General features: G+C 35.2%; 1 protein-coding gene across 12 annotated transcripts; it reads left to right on the forward strand.

Moving 5' to 3' along the window:
- The first annotated feature begins 1022 nt into the window (after nt 1-1022).
- Nucleotides 1023-19928, forward strand: LOC132615999 (DNA (cytosine-5)-methyltransferase DRM2-like). 12 transcript variants are annotated; one of them, XM_060330602.1, is made up of 13 exons: nt 4256-4412; nt 13284-13349; nt 13432-13503; nt 13633-13820; nt 15454-15516; nt 15692-15838; nt 15977-16076; nt 16160-16203; nt 16771-16923; nt 17222-17345; nt 17640-17731; nt 17869-18591; nt 18786-19928. In XM_060330602.1, exons 5-13 carry the CDS (start codon nt 15514-15516, stop codon nt 19218-19220), a joined length of 1821 nt encoding a protein of 606 aa, XP_060186585.1. In that variant the 5' UTR covers nt 4256-4412; nt 13284-13349; nt 13432-13503; nt 13633-13820; nt 15454-15513; the 3' UTR covers nt 19221-19928. The 12 variants fall into 12 exon arrangements, with proteins under 12 accessions (XP_060186587.1, XP_060186584.1, XP_060186593.1 ...); XM_060330605.1 differs by having other exon boundaries at nt 15482-15516; XM_060330606.1 differs by lacking the exon at nt 13633-13820 and having other exon boundaries at nt 15482-15516.
- Nucleotides 19929-20474: the final 546 nt, after the last annotated feature.

Raw genomic sequence — 20474 nt, forward strand, 5'->3', positions numbered from 1 at the left:
GTAACTAAATGCAAATGTTACTAACTTTGCAAATTACCTTTTCTCTTCATGTTTGATGCTGTCTCAAGTGACTCTTAACTTGGAATTTGCCAACTATTAACACTACTAAGGACCCGTTTGGACATGATTTGGAATCATGAGATGAAATCATATTTGGACATGCAATTTAGATTTTTTAAGTTGTATTTTTTCTTATACATATAAAAACCCACAAGTTATGAAAACCATCAAAACTTTCCCAATTCTTATACAATCTTACCAAATGAGCAAGTCATAGTTCATAAAATAATTAATACGCTATACATGAAGGCCTTTCTAAATAATACAACATCAATTGATTAAACTTTAGTTCAATAAAATGGAAAATTGAACACTACTCTTTAATATAATCCTCCCACATAGTTGGCAAGAGTAAATTTGTTATAAATATACTACCAACTTGTAGATCTAATAATGTTTGATATAAATGGTCGATAAACATGATTGGTAATATATTTACCAACTTATGGATCTATTTTTACAAAATATAAACTTATGGGTCAACTTTTACATTTAAATTTTTTGAAATCATGATTTGGAATCACAAGTCATGCCTTTTTGGATGATTTGGGATTTCAACTCACAGATGAAATCATGAGACGAAATCGCATGTCGAACCGCGTACTAAAAAGACGGGATTTTTCGACCTCAATTGAGGTCAAAATTTTTTGACCTCATGAGGTCGAAATTTCCAGATTTTATAAATTTTTTTATTGGATTTCGACCTCACAAGGTCGTTTGATTAACGAGAAAATATAATTTCGACCTCATGAGTACAAATAATTAACGAAATTATATTTAGTACAAATAATAAACGAAAAAAAAAATTTTATACATATAAATATAAAATAAATAAATTAAAAAATTTCTAACTCGTGAGGTCGAAAATTTTAGTCAATGTTGGTCAAACATGACTTAAATTCTTGACCTCAAGAGGTCTAAAATTTTAACACATAATTGAGCAGATCGTTTTCCCCCATTTTCCTCTCTCTCTCTCTCTCCCTTTGCCCCAAAATTCCCACCACCACAACACCTTACCATCGGCCAGCCTGCACCATCCCCGACCTCCACTCGACACCGCCACCCCAGAGCACACCCCCAGTGCACGCCGCTGCCTGCACAGTGACCTCGAGCTCGAGGTAAGTTATTTTAGTTTTATTTTATTTATAAATAACTTCCTACCGAAGGAACGTAGTGTCACGATTCAAATTCATCAGTCGGGATAAATATAAATCCAACGAGCTATTACTCACTAAGCAAACCATGTTTTCAATTTACCATACCCAACACAACGTATATGATAAAGTCGACATGTAGATAATTTAATTTGAAAGCAAAAGAATAAATGTAACATGAAAGTCAAACTGTAGCCCAAACCCATATATACAGTGTCAAGGAGCATCTAAAAGATTTAGAGTACAACATATAAGAGACAAAATAAGTGGCGGATCTAGCACATATCGTTCAGGTTCGCTGGAATTTTGTAACTTTTGTTCAGACCATGTATATTGTGAACCCAGTTATTATTATATATTAACTTGAGATTATTGTAAGGAACACATTCAAATCCTGAATCCACTCTGGACATAACCCAAAATACTAAAAAAGGAATAGGTAAAGATAACATAGCAGCCACCACGAACAAATTGTAGTTGACTCACCTCATTGGAATTTAAATCACCTCATCGGACAAAGATCACTGATGTCCTGCGCTACCACTAGTGTAGGATCTGCATGAAACAGTAAATGAATTTGTTGATCAGAAAGCCAGTAAAATCATCGACCTGCTCCTCTGTCTTACCACGTGGAGCAAGTATTCAAAATAAATGCATGAAACCAAAAATTGTATTATAGAAGTAACTTAAATAACCATAGTATGTTTAACAACACAGTGAATAATATCCGCAATAATAACCACATAATCATTAGGCCCTTGTGTGTGCACCCACTAGACCAAACTCGTAGGCTTTATATATGCAGATAGAACTGCCAGGTCAAAGTCATGGGTCATTTATAGATAGAACTGGTATACCGCTCTCATGGACCCTCGTCAACTAAGACCTGCTCCTTAACAGGATTGAAGCTAGACTCGAGGCTTACGCTACCCACGCTACAAGCCTTTGAGCATGCGACTTTCCTACATGTTCTCCCCTCTCTTCCTTGATCGGACACAATCTAACAAGAAACATGAAATGACCACTCTCTCACCGATAAATGTGTTTGCAACTCATTGCACAGACCCTCGTGTTGTAGTCTAGATCGACAAACAATAGCATCCGACACCATTTAATCTTACGATGCATTTGGGGAAATCTTGACATAGAGTAAGACCACGATGACCCACCATTATCCCGTACTTGACCCTGCCTTTATGTAGATGTAAAAAATATACATGGAATGATCCTCATCAACAACAACACCTTGTGCTGAAGCGGTACATAGCTTGACATAACAGAGATTTAATCAATCTACTTACGAGTTCTAATAGGTCTACCCCATATGTAGACCTAAGCTCACACCGGAAACTCGCCATGCTGGAAGTTCTCCCAACATAGAGGACTTGACACACACGAAGTCACGCCCTACACTGTAGAGTCGTCACACTCAAAGTTCTCCCAACGGTAAAGGCTCGCCATGCACGAGTCGCACCCTCCTCAAGGGAATCGTCTCAATTGTTGTCTAGCCCATAAATATCTAGTGACTCAAATAAAGCCCAAATAAAATTACATTCATTTTTTCATTATCTCTTATTACAAATATTTCTTTTATGATCGATTTTCCTTATTTTTACTGTTAATGACACTAAAGTTATAATTTATCTTATATTTTGTGTTATTTTTCTGGAAAGCGTCATATAATTATTGTATTAGGACATAATAAACATTTAGAAACACGAGTTACGTACATGTATTTCGATATGAAAAAACCTTACAAGAAAAAAAGAATGAACTTAATTAAAAAAAATTGAGTAAAGCTGAGATTAAAATTTAACTTTTATTGATTTGATTTAGTTTATACAGAATCTAGTATAATTAATTTGGCTTTGATGGATGAAACATTGAAACCATACACATACGCAGAATTTTCTAGTACATAACATTTGTAATTTACTAGAAAGTTGTGCTTATGTTCATTTGCTAATATGGAAACACGTGTTACAGCATTAAAAGGTTGTGCTTTTGAAATGACTAGTCCGTCCTTAATGTTGGTTATTGTGCTTCAAATCAAATATAGGGGAGGAAGGACATTATGAGAGAGCCGATCGACCCGCCATATACTCAGACTTGGCCATCCCAATACGGAAAACATGAACACCCACAGACATTATGAAAAACTACTAGTGTGTTAACACTGCATAGACACACTGCCCAACTAGGTTTTATAAATCTCGATAAGTATAAGTCACATCTCACACCGGGAACTCGCCACGCTTGAAATTCTCTCAACATGGAGGACTCGACACACATCAAGTCACGCCCTACACTGTACGTGGACTCGTCACATTTAAAGTTCTCCCAACATTTAAGGCTCAACATGCACCAGTCACACCCTCTTCAGTGGACTTGTCTCACTTCTTGTCTAGTCCATAAATATCTAGTAACTTAAATAAAGCTATCTAGTAACTTAAATAAAACTCAAATCAAACTATTTTATTTTCATTATCTCTTATTAAAAATACTATCTTTATGAATTTTTATATTTTTATTCTTGATGAGACTAATGTTATGATTTATCTCATATTTTGTGTTATTTTTCTGAAAAGTTTTATATCATTAATGTATTTTGATAGGACTAAAGAAATATTAGTTAGATGAAGAAACCTTACTTAAAAAAAAAGAAAATATAAACTATATTAAAAAAATGAGAAAATCTGAGATAGATTAAAAAAAATCAATTATGAAGAAACCTTACTTAAAAAAATAGAAAATATAAATTAAATTTAAAAAATGAGATTGAAAATATCGATATTTATTAATTTGATTTAGCTTATAGACTAGAGAATCCAATATAAAGAATTTGGTTTGATAACACATAAGCAGAACATTCTAGTAGATGGATGACTCATTTACTAGAAAGTTGTGCTTATGTTCATTAGCTAATATGATACCACGTGTTCCTACATTAGAAAGATGATGCTTTTGAAATGACTATTCCATCCTTGATATTGGTTATTGTGCTTCACATCTAAAGGCCATTTACGTAATTTCATCATATAGCCCAAAACAGTAACCTTCTATCACTCTCTTGTTTGCCTAGTGAAAGCTGATTTCTTCTTCTATACACTTGTATATTTTCGGTAATATGAGCTTCAACGAAAATGGAAATGGAATTCGACTAAGTGCTCTAAATGCTTCAATAACGTCATCTATTTGGTAAATGTTGGTTTTTTCTATATCTGCATGTGTATGTGTTATTATATTTTGTGTAACTTAGTTTATCAATTGTAGCTTATTCTCGACAAGCAGTGCAGATTTTTGTGGATTATCAATTTTTTTCATAAAAAGTAAATCTATTTTTTCATGTCAAATTTGATTAATTGATTTTATGAAAAAAAAAAAACCTAAGTTGATTTGTTTTTGACAGATGGAAAATTCAAACAAAACCCGTCTGGGAAGCTACTAGAAAGTTGTGTTTATGTGCATTTGCTAATATGATAACACGTGTCTCTCCATTAAAATGAAAAGACTAATATGTCCTTAATATTGGTTATTGTGCTTATTATCCAAAAGGAGATATACCTATTTTCGGTAATATTAGCTTGGGTGAAAATGGAAATGGAGTTGGTTTATTAGGTAATAGTTTTGTTTCTCGGGGATTAGATTTAAGGTTACAGTGGAGCAAACTGGTGACAACATTCCAGTAAGTGTTGGTTGATTATTTTTGGGAAAAAAATAACACTCTATGTCTATTTGGAGAAAGTGTTTACCCGAAATGGCCCTTTTATTCATTATTATACACTTTTATATAAGGTTTATACATTATCTACAGTAAGTGTATAATGTTGTATATCATGTGTATAAACACTGTTGCAAAAAAAAAAAAACTGGTTATGTGGATGTAAATTAAAAATATGGCTACGCGGATATAATATTTTATGCAGGATTGTATATTGTTGAAAATATCCCTTTTTTGGGAATATTTTATTTTATGGGAATATTTTAAAAAATATACAGCTTTAGAAAGTATTTACGCCACATAGCCTAATATACAGCATTATACAGCATACCTGCGAAAAGCACAAGACATAATAGATCAACCTTTACAAGTGTATAAAAGGTGTTTATTACACAAATATGGGAAAAATCGGGTGTTTATACACAAAGTATGGTCTACCTAGCGTAAATATTTTCAAAAATAGATATAGAGCATAGTTTTCCCCCTTTTTTTTTTTGGTTCTTGCTTCATTATTATTGGGAGTAGTTTATTTATAGGGAAAAAGAAAAATTACACTATGTCTATTGGGAGAATTTATTTACGTTACGTAGCCCGTATTTTGAGTTTGTTACCCGGTTTAGCCCATATCTGTGTATAAACACCTTTTATACACTTTTATACAAGGTTGATACATTATGTATAATGATTTGTGAAAATTACGCTCTATGTCCATTTTTGAAAATATTTACGCCACGTAACCTATATTTTGAGTTTGTTACTTGATTTAGCTCATGTTTGTTTATAAACACCTAATTTTGTATAATGTTGTATAATATTGTATATTGGGCTATGTGGCGTAATATTTTATGTTGGGCTGCATATTTTTGAAAATTTCCCTGATTTATATCTGCATGTGTCTGTATTATTATATGTTGTGGTAATTAGTTTATTAATTAGTAGTTTCTTCTCGACATGCAATGGAAATTTTTGTGACTATTCATCTAGGTTAGTACAAATGTGTATGAAACAGTCATCCTAATGTGTTTGTTAAACCAATTACTGATATGGAAGGGTTTTTTTGACCCATGATTTTGCAATATGTAACCTTACCAAGGTAGAGGTAAGGTTTGCGTACACATTACCCGCCCAACACCCCACTTGTAGGATTATACTGGGTATGTTGTTGTTTGATTCTACAATATGGTTGGTTTGTCCTTGAGCTCCATTTTCCAATTAGGGTGTATTATGTTTTCTTTGGAAAATGTTTTCCAGGAAAATAAGTGGGTTTCTTACTTATTTTCTTGTGTTCGGTAGGTAAGCAAAAAATATTATCCTAAAAGCATTTGTATATAATCTAGACAAATACTATGGGGGTGGGTGGTGGGTAGGGGTGAGGGGTGGGGGGTGGGGAGGAGACAGAAATGCCACTTGTGGAATTTGTTTTCCCTACTTCCATTAGGAAACTCATTTTCCTCATTTTTAAGGAACTTAATTCCTAGAGAAAATGTTTTTTCCAAAATTTTGACCAACCGAGCATGAGAAAATTGGACCAAGCACACCCTTAGTGAATTTGCCTCTTTGATGTTGATAAGTTAATTCACTACATGACGAAGAAAGGTCCCCCCCCCCCCCCCTTCCTATAAAAGAAAAAGATAGTTTTAACTGTCTGTAACCTGCATTAGAAAACAGCAGAGGTGAAAAATCCAAATCATCAATTTTTTTTTTTGGAAAAGTACTGTGTGGTTGTGATGAAATTATTTATTTAAGCAGGCAGATATAGAGATTTGAGGCAACAAATAATCAATCAAAACCGTGAACATCAAGTGTTTATTAAAATGCTTATATATAAATGTCTCAATTGGATAACATGCTCAAATGACTAAAGAATCTAAAATTGAGAGAATCATCCTGATAAAAGGTATTCCCTCCGGTTCAAAATAAGTGTCCACTTAGCCTTTAGCACACCCTTTAAGAAAATACTAACTCCTAGAAAAAAAATAGGCGTTTTAACTACCCTTAATTAAAATTTGCACATTACTATTAACTTGACACATTGGGATCTAATCACTTAGCACTTAAATAAGGGAAAATCTGGAAAAATAGGGTTAATTCCTTTTTGATATACATTCATCTGTTGCTTACAGTTGATATCAGGAAAGATATATATGCTAATAATGTATGATTATTTTTGTAATGTTCAGTGTAGTGAATTGATGATGTTGGAAGTAATTTATTCTTCCGTTATCCATGCATTTGTTGTTTTTTCTCTTCTATTGCACTTCCTGATTTTGTGATTGGTTCAATTACCTGACTTCCCTTGTGCCGTGTGATTGTTAGTTGTTTTCTCTCAGTTTACATTCCCTTGCTTGGAACCCCTAGGTCATATTGTTCATAGCTTCGAGTAAGAGAAGCAATTATAGCTTAAGGAAATGCTGAAAAGATTGGTGTAGAAGAACTTACATTTGACGAAGAAGTCCAAAACAAATTCACATTTGACATAAAAAATCTGCAGTAGTTGTTCTATTCCGAGCATTATGAACCATTGTGCTTGCATACAACCATCCAGAATAGTTATATCTTGAATTACAGAAAATTGGGCAAGAAGAACCTGAAACAAAAACTTCTGTGCAGAGAGATGTCTAGAATAGGACTGGCAAATTGATGTTTCTATTTTGTTTTTCAAGTGCAATGTGCCATTATTCTTGATGATTGAATGAATTTTGATGAATTTGATACTGAAATTTTTCCAGAATGTAACAAAATGTAAGAGCTGTGTACAAAATTTTCTCTTGTGGAGTGAAACTATAGTGATTGTAGTAGTTGCGTTTGGTAATATAGGGCAACTCAAACAAGAACATTAAGACTTTGTTCATTTTGGCCCGTGCTCTACTCTCTACTAGTACTGATATATAAGTGTGTGTGTGAGTGATTTCCCCCAAAAAAAAAAAAAAAACTTTATTAACACGGAAATACGTTAATTTAGCACGTGGGAAGTAAGAATCTGATGTGAACTCGAGTGATTGTGGATTATCTGAGGTGGACCATACCTCTTACTAATATTTTCTATTTATTTTTGGTTTTTGAACTTGCTGAACCCATGGTTGTTCTCGTAATTTTTAACTTTTTATTTCTCTGGGTTTTTGGGGAATGCAGGATATTAAGAGCCTGTTTGGATGGGCTTAAAAAAAGCAGCTTATAAGCTGGAAACAGCTTATAAGCCAAAAAGAAATAAGTTGGGGTAGTCCAACTTATTTTTTTTGGCCCTTATATTTTTTGGCTTATAAGCTGTTTTCAGCTTATAAGCTGCTTTAGATAAGCTAAGCCAAACGGGCCCAATTAATTTTTTTGGCTTATTTTAAGCACAAAATGGCTTTAAGGTGGCCAGCCAAACACTCAGAAAAGCTGAAAACAACTTATAGGCAACTTATAAGCCAATCCAAACGGGCTCTAAATAGATTTCTGATATAGCTCAAAGTTGCTTGACGATCTTGACCGCCAAAGATTCTCAAGTAAGTCGTATGGTTTTAAATTGTTTTGGTCATTTGCTTGCTTGTAATCGGTTATTAATGTCACGAACCTAAGTTTTGTCTGCATGGAACTTTTAAGTGCAGTTGAAGTTTTATTTCACTATTGATAGGCAAACGGAAAACCTAATCGCCCAATTGCAGAAGTTGACTCCAAAAAAGTTAATTTTGCATTAAAATTCTTGTCAAATGGTCTCTCTGCCATTTGATTTAGACTTGCATGAGTCATATTTCTAGCATTCTTTGGAAAAATGATAAAATACTCGTCCGCAAAGGAAGGCAGAAAACTGCTATTATGCTACCAAGACCTTGAAGAGAAGGTTTTCAATGCAACTCGCCTAAAGGTTGATATCTTTTTTAAATGGGAAAAGCAAACGCTTAAGCTGAATGAGACTACTGGAACCTAGTGGTGCATTCTGATGCATTTTGCAATTTATTTTTTTATTTTTATTTTGGGGTTTTGTTTTTGCAACTAATGCATTGTAGACCTAAGAAATGATATATGTTAAAATTCAACAATCAGAACACCCAATACAACTATGACTGATTACATATAGTGAGAGAAAAGATGCCTGTCATAGCTACGATTATGAGTTTATAATGTATGGTATCCTGAATTTCTTGGAATAGTAGCACATTTTGTTCCGACATTTTACCCTCTGTAATTTGCACCCTGCCTAACCTCTTTAACTTAGGTATCACTTATCAGAGTGCCTCCAAAAGTCTAGCTTCGAACATGTTGCCAATGGTAGGTAAAACAAAGCTTTCTAGAAACTCTATTTCTGTGCAATTTATTTTGTTTTTTCGTTTATCACTTGGTGTATCACTCTTCGTATAAAAGGACTAAGCTATTACTACACAAAAACCAAAACTTCCTCTTTTTCTTTCTTTTTCTTTTACTAGATACTAGATATCATGAGATGAAGATATAATAAAGATATTTTTGTTCTATTGACCTAGGAGGAACATTTATAGATATTCAGAAGAAAATTGTGTAGTATGGGAGTGCGGGAGATGAGTGTTATATAGGAAGATTTCTTTCTTTTACTAGATGTCATGAGATGAAGATATAATAAAGATATTTCTGTTCTATTGAGCTAGGAGGAACATTTGTAGATATTCAGAAGAAAATGTGTAGCATGGGAGTGCGGGAGATGAGTGTTAAATAGGAAGATACAAAATTGTATCTATACTATTGTGGCCGTATTGTATCTGTACTATTGTGGCTGTATTGGCCATTTTCTTTTCTTGGTGAAGGTATGGGGCTAGGTTTGTATTTTTAAAGGGATGAGAAATTGACAAGATTAACACCAAATCCACGCGCCGCCCCTTGAACTAGTTCAAATTAATGGCTTATAGGAGACTTCGCTACCCGAATTAGGAGGTTAGGATGAAAACGATAAATGTTGCTGTGCTAATTACTGTTTGCTAGTAAAGGTTTGGATGCATCATCTGAACCTTGTCCTATTTTTTGTACATATTGAGGAAAATAGACAATCTTTAGGAGGTGCAAGTATAAAACATGCAATATCAATGTATGATCGTTTCAAATGTATAACAGTGCGACAAGGTTCAAATGAATCATCTTAAATACAAAACATGCAATATCACATTATCAGATTGCTTGAAATTGTGAATTTCTTCCTTGAGACTTTGTCTGAATTTTTTTAACTCCTTGTTCCTTTGGAGTTGGATTGTCCTCATCTATGTAAGCAATTCACATCTTTTGCTTCTTTTTGTTGCTCTTTTACTGTTCCTTTACAATTTCAGTTGTGGCATAGTTGGGGAAACCTATGAGGAATACCTTGAGACCAAAAAATTGCCTTTGTCTTCAAAACAGCTAGAAATTGAACTAAACCATCCATGACTATTTCTTTTGATAAGCAAAAATAATTGTATTAACAGTAGTGCCAAGTTGGAACTAACCTGTTACAACTAAACCATCCATGCCTTGTGTATTTTCTGCACAAAGAAGAGAAATTTCAGTGTTAAGCTTGTCATCACCTCTTTTATTGTTTGTCTTCACACTTGGTCTTTATTAGTGAGGCTTAAAAAGTGAGTGAGGTTTAAAAACTTGAAGTAACATCTGCCTGTAGAGTTACCATTCTCAGTTAACATATCCCTTGTTAAGTATCTTTTTGAAGTTTCTTTTGGTTGTTTCTCCTTGTATTTTGTATGTGCAAATCATTTATGGTTAGGTGCAGGGCATTTTTCATAGCAAAAAAATGATGGAAGCTTTCCCGTTTCCTAATTCCTTTATACCTTGCCATATATATTCATCAAGAGTTCACTTTCCAAGATGCCAATGAAGTTGTTGCCTTTGGCATCAAGTGAAACTGGACATAATCTTGATGTACTGTGCACTCATTTTCCTTGATACTTGGTAATAGATAAAGCTAATATACTTTTCTTTCTCCAAGTATTAGATGCACACTGTTAAGCGGGTAAAACGTTTTGTTTTCATGGTGAATGTTATTGAATATTTAGAAGTCCACAAATGTTCTTAAAGTCTTGCCATCTTACTTATGTAGCAGAGGATGTTTGGAAGAGGAGAGAAGAAGATACTATTTTAACATTAGAAGCTGCTAAGAACATATATTTGTTTGTAATAGTATCTTGAATTCTTGACGGGACATAGAAAGGAAAAATGTAATTTCTCACTTATCATTTACTCCTCTTTCCTGTAACTTATGTGCATATACTTAATTGTAAGAAGGGCTTAAAAGTTGAATTGTGTGAATTTTTTTTTTTTTGATAAGGACTTGTGTGAAAACCTCTTACAAGACCAACTGAAGGATGAGTTGAAGTATTATGTAACAGTTTCTAACTGGATTGCACTTGAGTGAAAGTTATCTGGAGGCGAAATTGCTCATATAAGTTGGTAACGAATTGAAATAAGGTCCCCAAGAAATTTGTTTCGTTGAAAAGCTTTTGTCTAACAAGTAGTTAAGGCTTTAAAACTTTTTCTGCACGGGTGGGAAAACCGAAGTAAGAGACCAAAAATCTGCAGTCATTCGTTTCTTTACGAAAGATATATATGCCAATAATGTACGATTGTTTTTATGTTCAATTTAGTGCAATGAGGATTTTGGAAGTGATTTATTCTTCTGTTATCCATGCTGGCATTTGTTGTTTTTCTTTTCTATTTAATCTCATGTTCAGAAGATGAAAGTGGCGGAAATGAGAAGGCTGCGATGGATGTGTGGGCACACTAGGAGCGATAGGATTAGGAATAAAGTTATCCGAGACAAGGTAGGAGTAGCCTCAGTGGGGGACAAGATGTGGAAAGCGAGGCAAAGATTGTTTGGGCATGTGATGCAGAGAGACGCAAATGTCCCAGTGCGGAGGTGCGAGAGGCTGGCTATGGACGGTTTTAGAAGAGGTATAGGTAGGCCGAAGAAGTTTTGGGGAGAGGTGATTAGACAGGACATGACACATTTCCAGCTTACCGAGGACATGACCTTAGATAGGAGGGTATGGGGGACTCAGATTAGGGTAGAAGGCTAGTAGTCGCGTTTATCCTTTCTTACGAGTAGTTGCATTGCTCTATAGTTTCTTGTCTCTTGATTTCTGCGAGTATCTGTTTTCACAGAATGGTTTATCATGGCTTATTCACGTTCGTTGTTTTCATTTTCATAATTGCTTTGAATTGTTTGCCCGTATCTGACCTTTCCTATGCTTTTTCTTGAGCCGAGGGTCTTCCGGAAACAGCCTTCCTACCTAAGGTAGGGGTAAGGTCTGCGTACACTCTACCCTCCCCAGACCCCACGTTGTGGGATTCACTGGGTATGTTGTTGTTGTTGTTGTTGTGATTGGTTCAACTACCTAACTTTTATTGAGCTGAGTGATTGTTAGTTCTTTTCTCTCAGTATACATTCCCTTGCTTGGAAACATTAGGTCATATTGTTCACAGCTTCGAATAAGAGAAGTAACTATAGCTCAAGAAAACGCTGAAAAGATGGGTGTGAAACAACTCAAATTCGATGTAAAAATTATGCAGCAGTTGTTCTATTCTGACCATTATGATTCATTGTGCTTCACAACCATCCAGATTAGTTATAGCTGAAATTACAGAAAATTATGGGCAATAAGAACCTGGACCAAAAACTTCTGCGGAGAGAAGTCCAGAATAGAAGTGGCAAATTAATGTTTTTTTTTTCAGTGCAATTTCTCATTATTCTTGATGATGCAATGACTTCTGTTGTATCTCATACTGTTGGAGTTTTTTCCAGAATGTAACAAAATATAAGCACTGTGTACACTAGTTTTCTTTTGGGGAGTTGAAACTATGGAGACCATGGTAGTAATTGCGTTTGGTCATATAGGGCAACTCAAACAAGAGCATTAAGACTTTGTTCATGTTGGTCTACTCTCTACTAGTGCTAATATATGTGTGTAATTTCCAAAAAATATAAGAACAATAGAGATACCTTAATTTAGCACGAGTGAAATAGGAATCTGATGTGGAGGCGAGTGACACTGGATTATCTGATGTGGCGTGTAGCGCGTACCTCTTACTAATATTTTCAATCTTCAATTGTTTGAGACAAATTCAAAGCGGGGGGGGGGGGGGGGGGGGGGTGTTCTGTCGTCTCAGTATTATGTGAATCTGTCTTCTCCTTTACTCACTGTCCTCCTAGTCCTCACTCAGCAAGAATCTTTCTTAAGTCTCTTCTTGCTTCACTCTCAGCTCTCTTGTCAAATCTCTGCATGTATATCTTCTCTTTTCATTTTCACTTTGTAAACAAAAGAACGTTTCGTTTTTGGTTTTTGAATTTGCTGAAACTGTTGTTGTCTCCCCAATCTTTTTTACTTTTTATTTGTCTGGGTTCTTGGGTAATGCAGGATATTAAGTAGATTTCTGATATAGCTCAAAGTTGCTTGACGACCTTCATCGCCAAATATTCTCAGGTAAGAACTATGGTTTTAAAATGTTTTGGTCGTTTGCTTACTTGTAATCGTTAATTGATGTCACAAATTATTTGTCTGCTAGGAATTTCTAGGTGCAATTGAAGTTTTATTTCACAATTGATGGGCAAACAAAACCTAATTCCCAATTGCAGAAGTAGGAGTAATTTTTCATTAAAATTCTTGTCAAATGATCTATCTGCCATTTGATTTAGACTTGCATGAGTTGCATATTTCCAGTATCGTCCTGATAAAGGTTGGAAACTCCTTCATTGACTTTCTGCAGGATTCGTGAATCTGCCCTACTATATGAATGTTTTTTGCAGTAAACTGAAGAGTATATGGTCTATATTTAAATAGTGAGGAAAAAAGCTCCAATTGAAAATACCGCTGATCCCAGTGACGCGCTCATAATCTCAATCAAGAACGTGAATATAAAAACACTTCTTTGATCCCCACAAAGATGGATAGCAAGTAAGACTAAATAACCATTTAGCATCCTAAACATATAAGCTGCTGAATACACCATTTGATTATACAAGGAAATGACCAGTTACACATTTTGGAGATTTCTCACTTTCTATCTATTTTTTGTGAGACAGTGAAATTCTTGGTGTACGAAAGGGATGAAACTATGTAAAAATCAGTATAGTTTGATATAATGGTGGTTTATGGTAAAGTTATTGTTTGACAATTGCTAATGTTTGCACGTCAAAGTCTTCAGATGTTTGAAAGCTATTATTTTTGTTCCAGTCAATAGCTTTTGAATTTAGCACATCCTAGAGGACATAGACAAATACGTTCAAATTTCAGTTGTGGCATAGTTGGGGAAACCTATGAGGAATACCTTGAGACCAAAGATACTAAACAATTGCCTTTTGTCTTCAAAACAGCTAGAAATTGAACTGAACCATCCATGACTTTTTTTTTTTGATAAGCAAAAATAATTGTATTAATAGTAGCGCCAAGTTGTAACTAACCTGTTACAACTAAACCATCCATGCCTTGCGTCTATTCTGCACAAAGAAGAGATATTTCAGTGTTAAGCTCGTCATAACCTCTTTTATTGTTTGTTTTCACACTTGGTCTCTGTGAGTGAGGTTTTAAAACTTGAAGTAACATCTGCCAGTAGAGTTACCATACTCAGCTCATGTTGTAGCTAACATATCCCTTGTTAAGTAACTTGTTGAAGTTCCATTTGGTTATTTCTCCTTCTGTTCAGTATGTGCAAGTTATTTATAGTTAGGTGCAGGGCGTTTTTCATAGCAAAGAATGATGGAAACTTTACCATGTCCTAATTCTTTATACCTTGTCATATATGCTCATCAAGACTTCACTTTCCGAAATGCCAATGAAGTTGTTGCCTTTGACATCAAGTAAAAGTGGACACTTTTGATGTATTGCGCGCTTATTTTCCGTGAAACTTTGAAATAGATAGAGCTGATATACTACTCTGTCTGTAAGTATTAGATGCACATTGATACACTAGTAAAAGAGGTTTTGTTTTCTCGGTGAATGTTATTGAAATTTTAGAAGTCCACAAATGTTCTTAAGGTCTTGCTATCTTATGTAGAAGAGGATGTTTGGAAGAGGAGAGAAGAATATACTATTTTACATTAGAAGCTGCTAAGAATATATATATTCGTTTGTAATATTATCTTGAATTCTTGACGGGACATAGAAAGGAAAAATGTAATTTCTCACTTATCATTTACTCCTCTTTCCTGTAACTTATGTGCATATACTTGACTGTTTTCTATGTACTGAAGTGCTTTCTTACTTTCAGTTTTCCTGTAACCTTTGCGAGTAAGAAGGGCTGTGAGAATTTCTTACAACACCAACTGAAGGATGAGTTTAAGTATTATGGAGCAAAGTCTCTTCATTTCCTTTTCAATACAGGCCTTATTTGATTTTGTCTAAATGTTTAATTTATTAGAAAAGGTATCCAGTATATCTTTGAAAATTGTGTTTTGTGTCCAAAAGGAATGAACATAAGTGCTATCTCCTTGTCTTTATGTCCAGACATGAAGAAACTTTGTTTTTTGAGTGATTGCTCTGTGGAGCTTTAATGGCAGTGATTCACGTTTACATTCTGGTGTTATGTAAGGGGCTGAATTATTCTTTTTGCTGAACAGTTCGGAGTTCTTTTTGAGGCTTACCTTGAAAAATGGTAAATTTATCTCGTTTCTTGATTCTTTAAACCTGTTCAGTTTTTTTTTTTTAAGTTCCTTCTGGTCTTATAGATCTGAAAAGAAAGTGTATGGCCCCTTCTTTATTCATATTTTTGATAATTGGAGGAAAATCTTTTATTCTTTGTTTGTATTTCTTGTTTCAATCCCCCGCAGGACAAAAACCTCTCTGGGGAAGACAATGACAGCATTGACTGGGATACTGAAGATGAATTAGAAATACAAGAAATACCGGACACAACATTTTCATCATGCACGAATTTAAGAGATGCTGGAGAGTATACTGTTCGTTGCCATGGGGAGGTAAATGCTTTAATCCTATATTTGATACCTAGTGATATTTCATGTCAAGGAAACTTAACACCCCTCCAGCTCAAAAAGAAAAGGTTCATAACGTTGCTTCTGAACTTATGACTTCTTTCGGTCTTCTCTTACCTGAAGGCAAGCTCATCATCAGTACCCTGCCAATCCAAATTCATTCAGCAATTTATAGTGATGGGATTTCCTGAAGAATCTATTGCAAAAGCAATAGAACAAAATGGTATTTGAATTTGCCAAGTCTTTATACAACTAAAAATTTGATTTTTCAATTGTCGTATTTATGTTATTTGACTTGAGACGCAGGAGAAAATGAAGGTTTGGTGCTGGATGCTCTTTTGACATTCAAGGTAAGTAACGTCTGCCTCATTGTTTGCAAACTGCTCATTTTAGATTTTGTAACAAAAGGTAACTGTCTCTGAGAGGGAGAAATTCTTGTTCCCTCCTTTAGCAACCACCTTTTGCTCTTCTAATAGTTGCTTATATGTGCCACCACTTGCATAATATAGTCTAGAGAGAGAATCTCGTTTGCTTGTTTAGAGTAAATTCTTAGATCAATCAGACTTTTAAATGGACAGCTATTAGGACCCATGAAGAGATTCTGCCATGTAACCACTTTCCTAGGTGTTGACTGTGCGATGTATGATGCCAATTGTTATTTATCACGGCACAGCTCTGAATGCAAGCTTGATTGTGTTAAGAACTCTTCATTGTAATGGCGATTTTCTTCTATCCTTTCATTTTTTCACTAGTAATGACCCTTTAATGCTTGAACCCCCCCCCCCCTCCCCCCCCCCCCCCCCCCCCGCCCTATCTCCTAAAAAAGAAGAGGAACAAAAATGGAAAAATTATGATCTTTGTTTGCATAAATTTAAGCAGCACCAATCATACTTTTTGTTTGTCTTTGGATGTTGCAGGCCCTTGAAGACTCTCCGGAAGAACAGCCCAGTACGAGCTCTCAGCTGGATCCCTGCATTAGTTCTGATGATAGCTCTTCTCAATACGACGAGAACTTTCTGGATGATGCTTACGAGGAAGTTAGTTGGTCCTCCGACTCAGACAACTGTATAGTATGTTAACCTCAAACATAATTCTCTGTTGTTCTTTTTAGTGTCTAATTGTGACCTAAATATTAGTTAATCTGGTTTGTCTTTTTTCAAAAGTATACATTTAGTCAATTTTAATCGAACGATGCTTTTTTTTTAAAAAATCTGTCACATAATTTGTGTAATTCAATGTCAGTGATATGCATCAACTAATACATCTTTTACCATTTAAGAGTTTTGCTTGTTCTGAATCCTTTTATGAGTTTTCTGGGCACAATTATGTGTAGCTTTTCTGACATTCTTCTTGTACTACGTGTGATAGGATTCTGCTGATCAGTGCTACTTGCAAGACGGGAGCAGTTCTTTGTCTGAAAAAGAGCAGACATTACTATTCCTGGCAAATATGGGATACCCAGCGGAAGAGGCTTCCATAGCAATGGAGAGATGTGTGTATATTAAATTATGTTTTGTCCTCTACATTAGTAATGTTATCTGAATATTTTTTCTTATGACATATTTAGTTTGGCTTTTGATATGGATTAATTATGCTAAGGTTTATCACTGGCAGAAGAAATATTGTTCATGCAAGTTCTAGGGTATACACTACTAAGTTGAGTTCCTAGTATCTAGGACAAATCCTGCTTATTAATGCTACGATATGCCTCAATGTCTTTTAGAACTGCAAGACCTATTTTTGATTTCATTTCTGAATTATTAATGTCCTCTTCACAACTTTCTAGGTCAAAAAGCATCTCTTGCTGAATTGATAGATTTCATGTGTGCTGCTCAAATGGCAAGAGAAGAAGATGTATATCTGCCAGAAGATGTGAAGGTCTGTTTTCCCCTCGCAATATTTTGCAATGGGCTCATGTGATCTAACAATCTGTTCAACTTTCTTCGCATTTGCAACTGCAAACAAATTAGCGATATCATTTTTCGTATAATTGATGTCTCCTTCCATTGCGACAGCCAAAACTAAATAGTGGTGGATACAAGAAGAGGAAGATGAACAATGAACTGTGCAGTAGAAAAAAGCAAAGGGCGATTTTAGATGAAGATACAATTCTTTTGCCCAACCCTATGATTGGATTTGGGGTTCCTACGCAATCAGTTCCAGGAATGGTGCAAAGAACTCTTCCAGAGCAAGCTATTGGTCCCCCTTATTTCTATTATGAGAATGTTGCTCTAGCTCCAAAGCATGTGTGGGGCAAAATTTCCAGATTCCTTTATGATATTGAGCCTGAGTTCGTTGATTCAAAATACTTTTGCGCTAGTGCAAGAAAAAGGGGATATGTTCATAATCTGCCAATTGAAGGTAGATTTCCTTTACTTCCACTTCCCCCAAGTACCATTCACGAGGCATTTCCCCTAACAAAGAAATGGTGGCCATCTTGGGATGTACGGATAAAGTTCAATTGTTTGCAAACATGTATTGGGAGTGCAAGGCTGGCTGATAGAATCAGGAAAGCTTTGGAAGCTATGGATAACTTTGTTGGTGAGCCACCTGTGATAGTGCAAAAGGATATTCTTCATGAATGCCGGAAGTGGAATTTGCTGTGGGTTGGGAGAAACAAAGTTGCTCCTTTGGAGCCTGATGAAGTTGAAATGCTGCTAGGGTTTCCAAGGAATCATACCCGGGGAGGTGGTATAAGTAGGACGGATAGATACAAGTCACTTGGGAACTCGTTCCAGGTTAGACATAACCTTAACCTTCTTTCTTCGGAGTTTCACTATATCTATCCAAGCTTGTATTCTTTTACCCCTTTGCTTTTTCCCCACATACAGTTTGCACAATGTAGTGAAGCAACTCGTTCATTAGCTTCTTAAGTTTCTTTTCTTTGTTATAATAATTACTAACATGATACTTGGATCGATATTTTTATTAGGTTGACACTGTGGCGTACCATTTGTCGGTGTTGAAAGACCTGTTTCCAAAAGGTATCAATGTCTTATCATTGTTTTCGGGAATTGGTGGTGCTGAGGTTGCCCTTTATCGTCTAGGTATTCCATTGAACAATGTGGTTTCTGTGGAAAAGTCTGAAGTTAATAGGAATATTGTGAGAAGCTGGTGGGAGCAAACTAATCAGAGAGGGAACCTTATAGATTTTGACGATGTACAAGAGCTAAATGGAGACCGCTTGGAGCAACTGATTGATAAAGTGGGAGGATTTGATTTAGTAATCGGTGGAAGCCCATGCAACAACCTTACTGGTAGTAACAGGGTGAGTAGGGATGGGCTTGAAGGCAAAGACTCTGCTCTATTTTTTGACTATGTTCGGATATTGGACTTGGTCAAATCCATAATGTCTAGTAGAGTTTGACAAATATTTGGTCAAGTTTCAGAAGGGATGGACTTGGTTGGCAACAAGTAAATGGTATCTTTGGTTTTGGTTTGCTACTCTTTAAAAAATTGTACATATTTCTGGATGCTTTGTAGGAATAGAAAAGGGAATCAGATTAGCTCTTTGAGCAACTGATCGACATATATTTGCAGCACTTTCTTAATGTCATCTTATTACTACCATTGTCTTTCTCCCAAAAACAGAAAGAAATTGTAGTGTTTCCACTTCACTCTAACCCCATACCTACTCAAAGTGAGACAACCAGAATGGAATGGAGGTAGTGTGTTCTTATCACGCTTCTGAGTCATAATGCTAGGAGCTGGGAGCTGAATCATTTGTGCAGTTTACTTCATTTCAGTATAGAGTTTGGACCGCAGATTGTAGTCTTCATCTGATGAAAACAACAGCAGAAGTTCTGTACTTTGGCTTTGAGTCTTTTTTGCATACTACTTTAGAAAAGCCCCTGAAATTGAACTTTGAGAAGGGTTGGTCTCTTGTAATGCAATTCTTGTGTTTTACTTTTTAAGCAGTTCTCGAATGTTTCACTCTGGCATTTGAAGTGAATTGTGTTTTTTTCGTGATCCAAGTTGTCTTGCTTTTAGCCAAAACTATGTTCGAGTTTGTTTAATTCATGTTCTGCAAGATGTTTTGTTTTCTGAAATTACAGTAAGAAAACACTTCTCTTTATTGCTAATCTCTTGTATATATTGCTTTAATATTATCATAGATTCTATAGAGGAGCTGCCATATTGAACCTAAGAGGAATGAAATCCTTGGTGTGTCAATCTAAAACCGACATTTTCGCCTTACAATTTGATTATCTGATGGTTTCGTACTCCATCCCTTATACTAAAGTATTTGTTATTACATTTTGTAAGTAAGTTGCAAGGATAATATAATCTTCCGAACCTTCATAACAACAATCAATTCAGAAGATTTTTAAATATATGAAGCTACGAGTTATGAATGGCGTCCGTTAGTGAATTAGTAATCAACACAAATAGGTACTGCTGGTTAACTTATGTTGCTAGTGTTACGTAACTAGTCAATCCAAATTCCAAAGCTATGCACACTCTGACATTCACCTATTATTTGTTGGAGGCTAAACTTTTGAGATTCTCATACCGAAACCAGTAATTAGAACAAATAGGTAATGCTGGTTAACTTATGTTGCTAGTTTTACATAACTAGTCAATCCAAAGCTATGACATTGTGACATTAATCTATTTTCGT

This window comes from Lycium barbarum, chromosome 10, assembly GCF_019175385.1.
Source record: "Lycium barbarum isolate Lr01 chromosome 10, ASM1917538v2, whole genome shotgun sequence".
NCBI classification, from domain to species: domain Eukaryota; kingdom Viridiplantae; phylum Streptophyta; class Magnoliopsida; order Solanales; family Solanaceae; genus Lycium; species Lycium barbarum.

Excerpts from the sequence above, each read along its gene's own strand:
- LOC132615999 (XM_060330604.1), top strand. Across the intron at positions 15,839-15,976 it reads CTGTTCGTTGCCATGGGGAG|GCAAGCTCATCATCAGTACC; the intron begins GTAAATGCTTTA and ends TCTTACCTGAAG. Across the intron at positions 17,732-17,868 it reads ATCTGCCAGAAGATGTGAAG|CCAAAACTAAATAGTGGTGG; the intron begins GTCTGTTTTCCC and ends CCATTGCGACAG.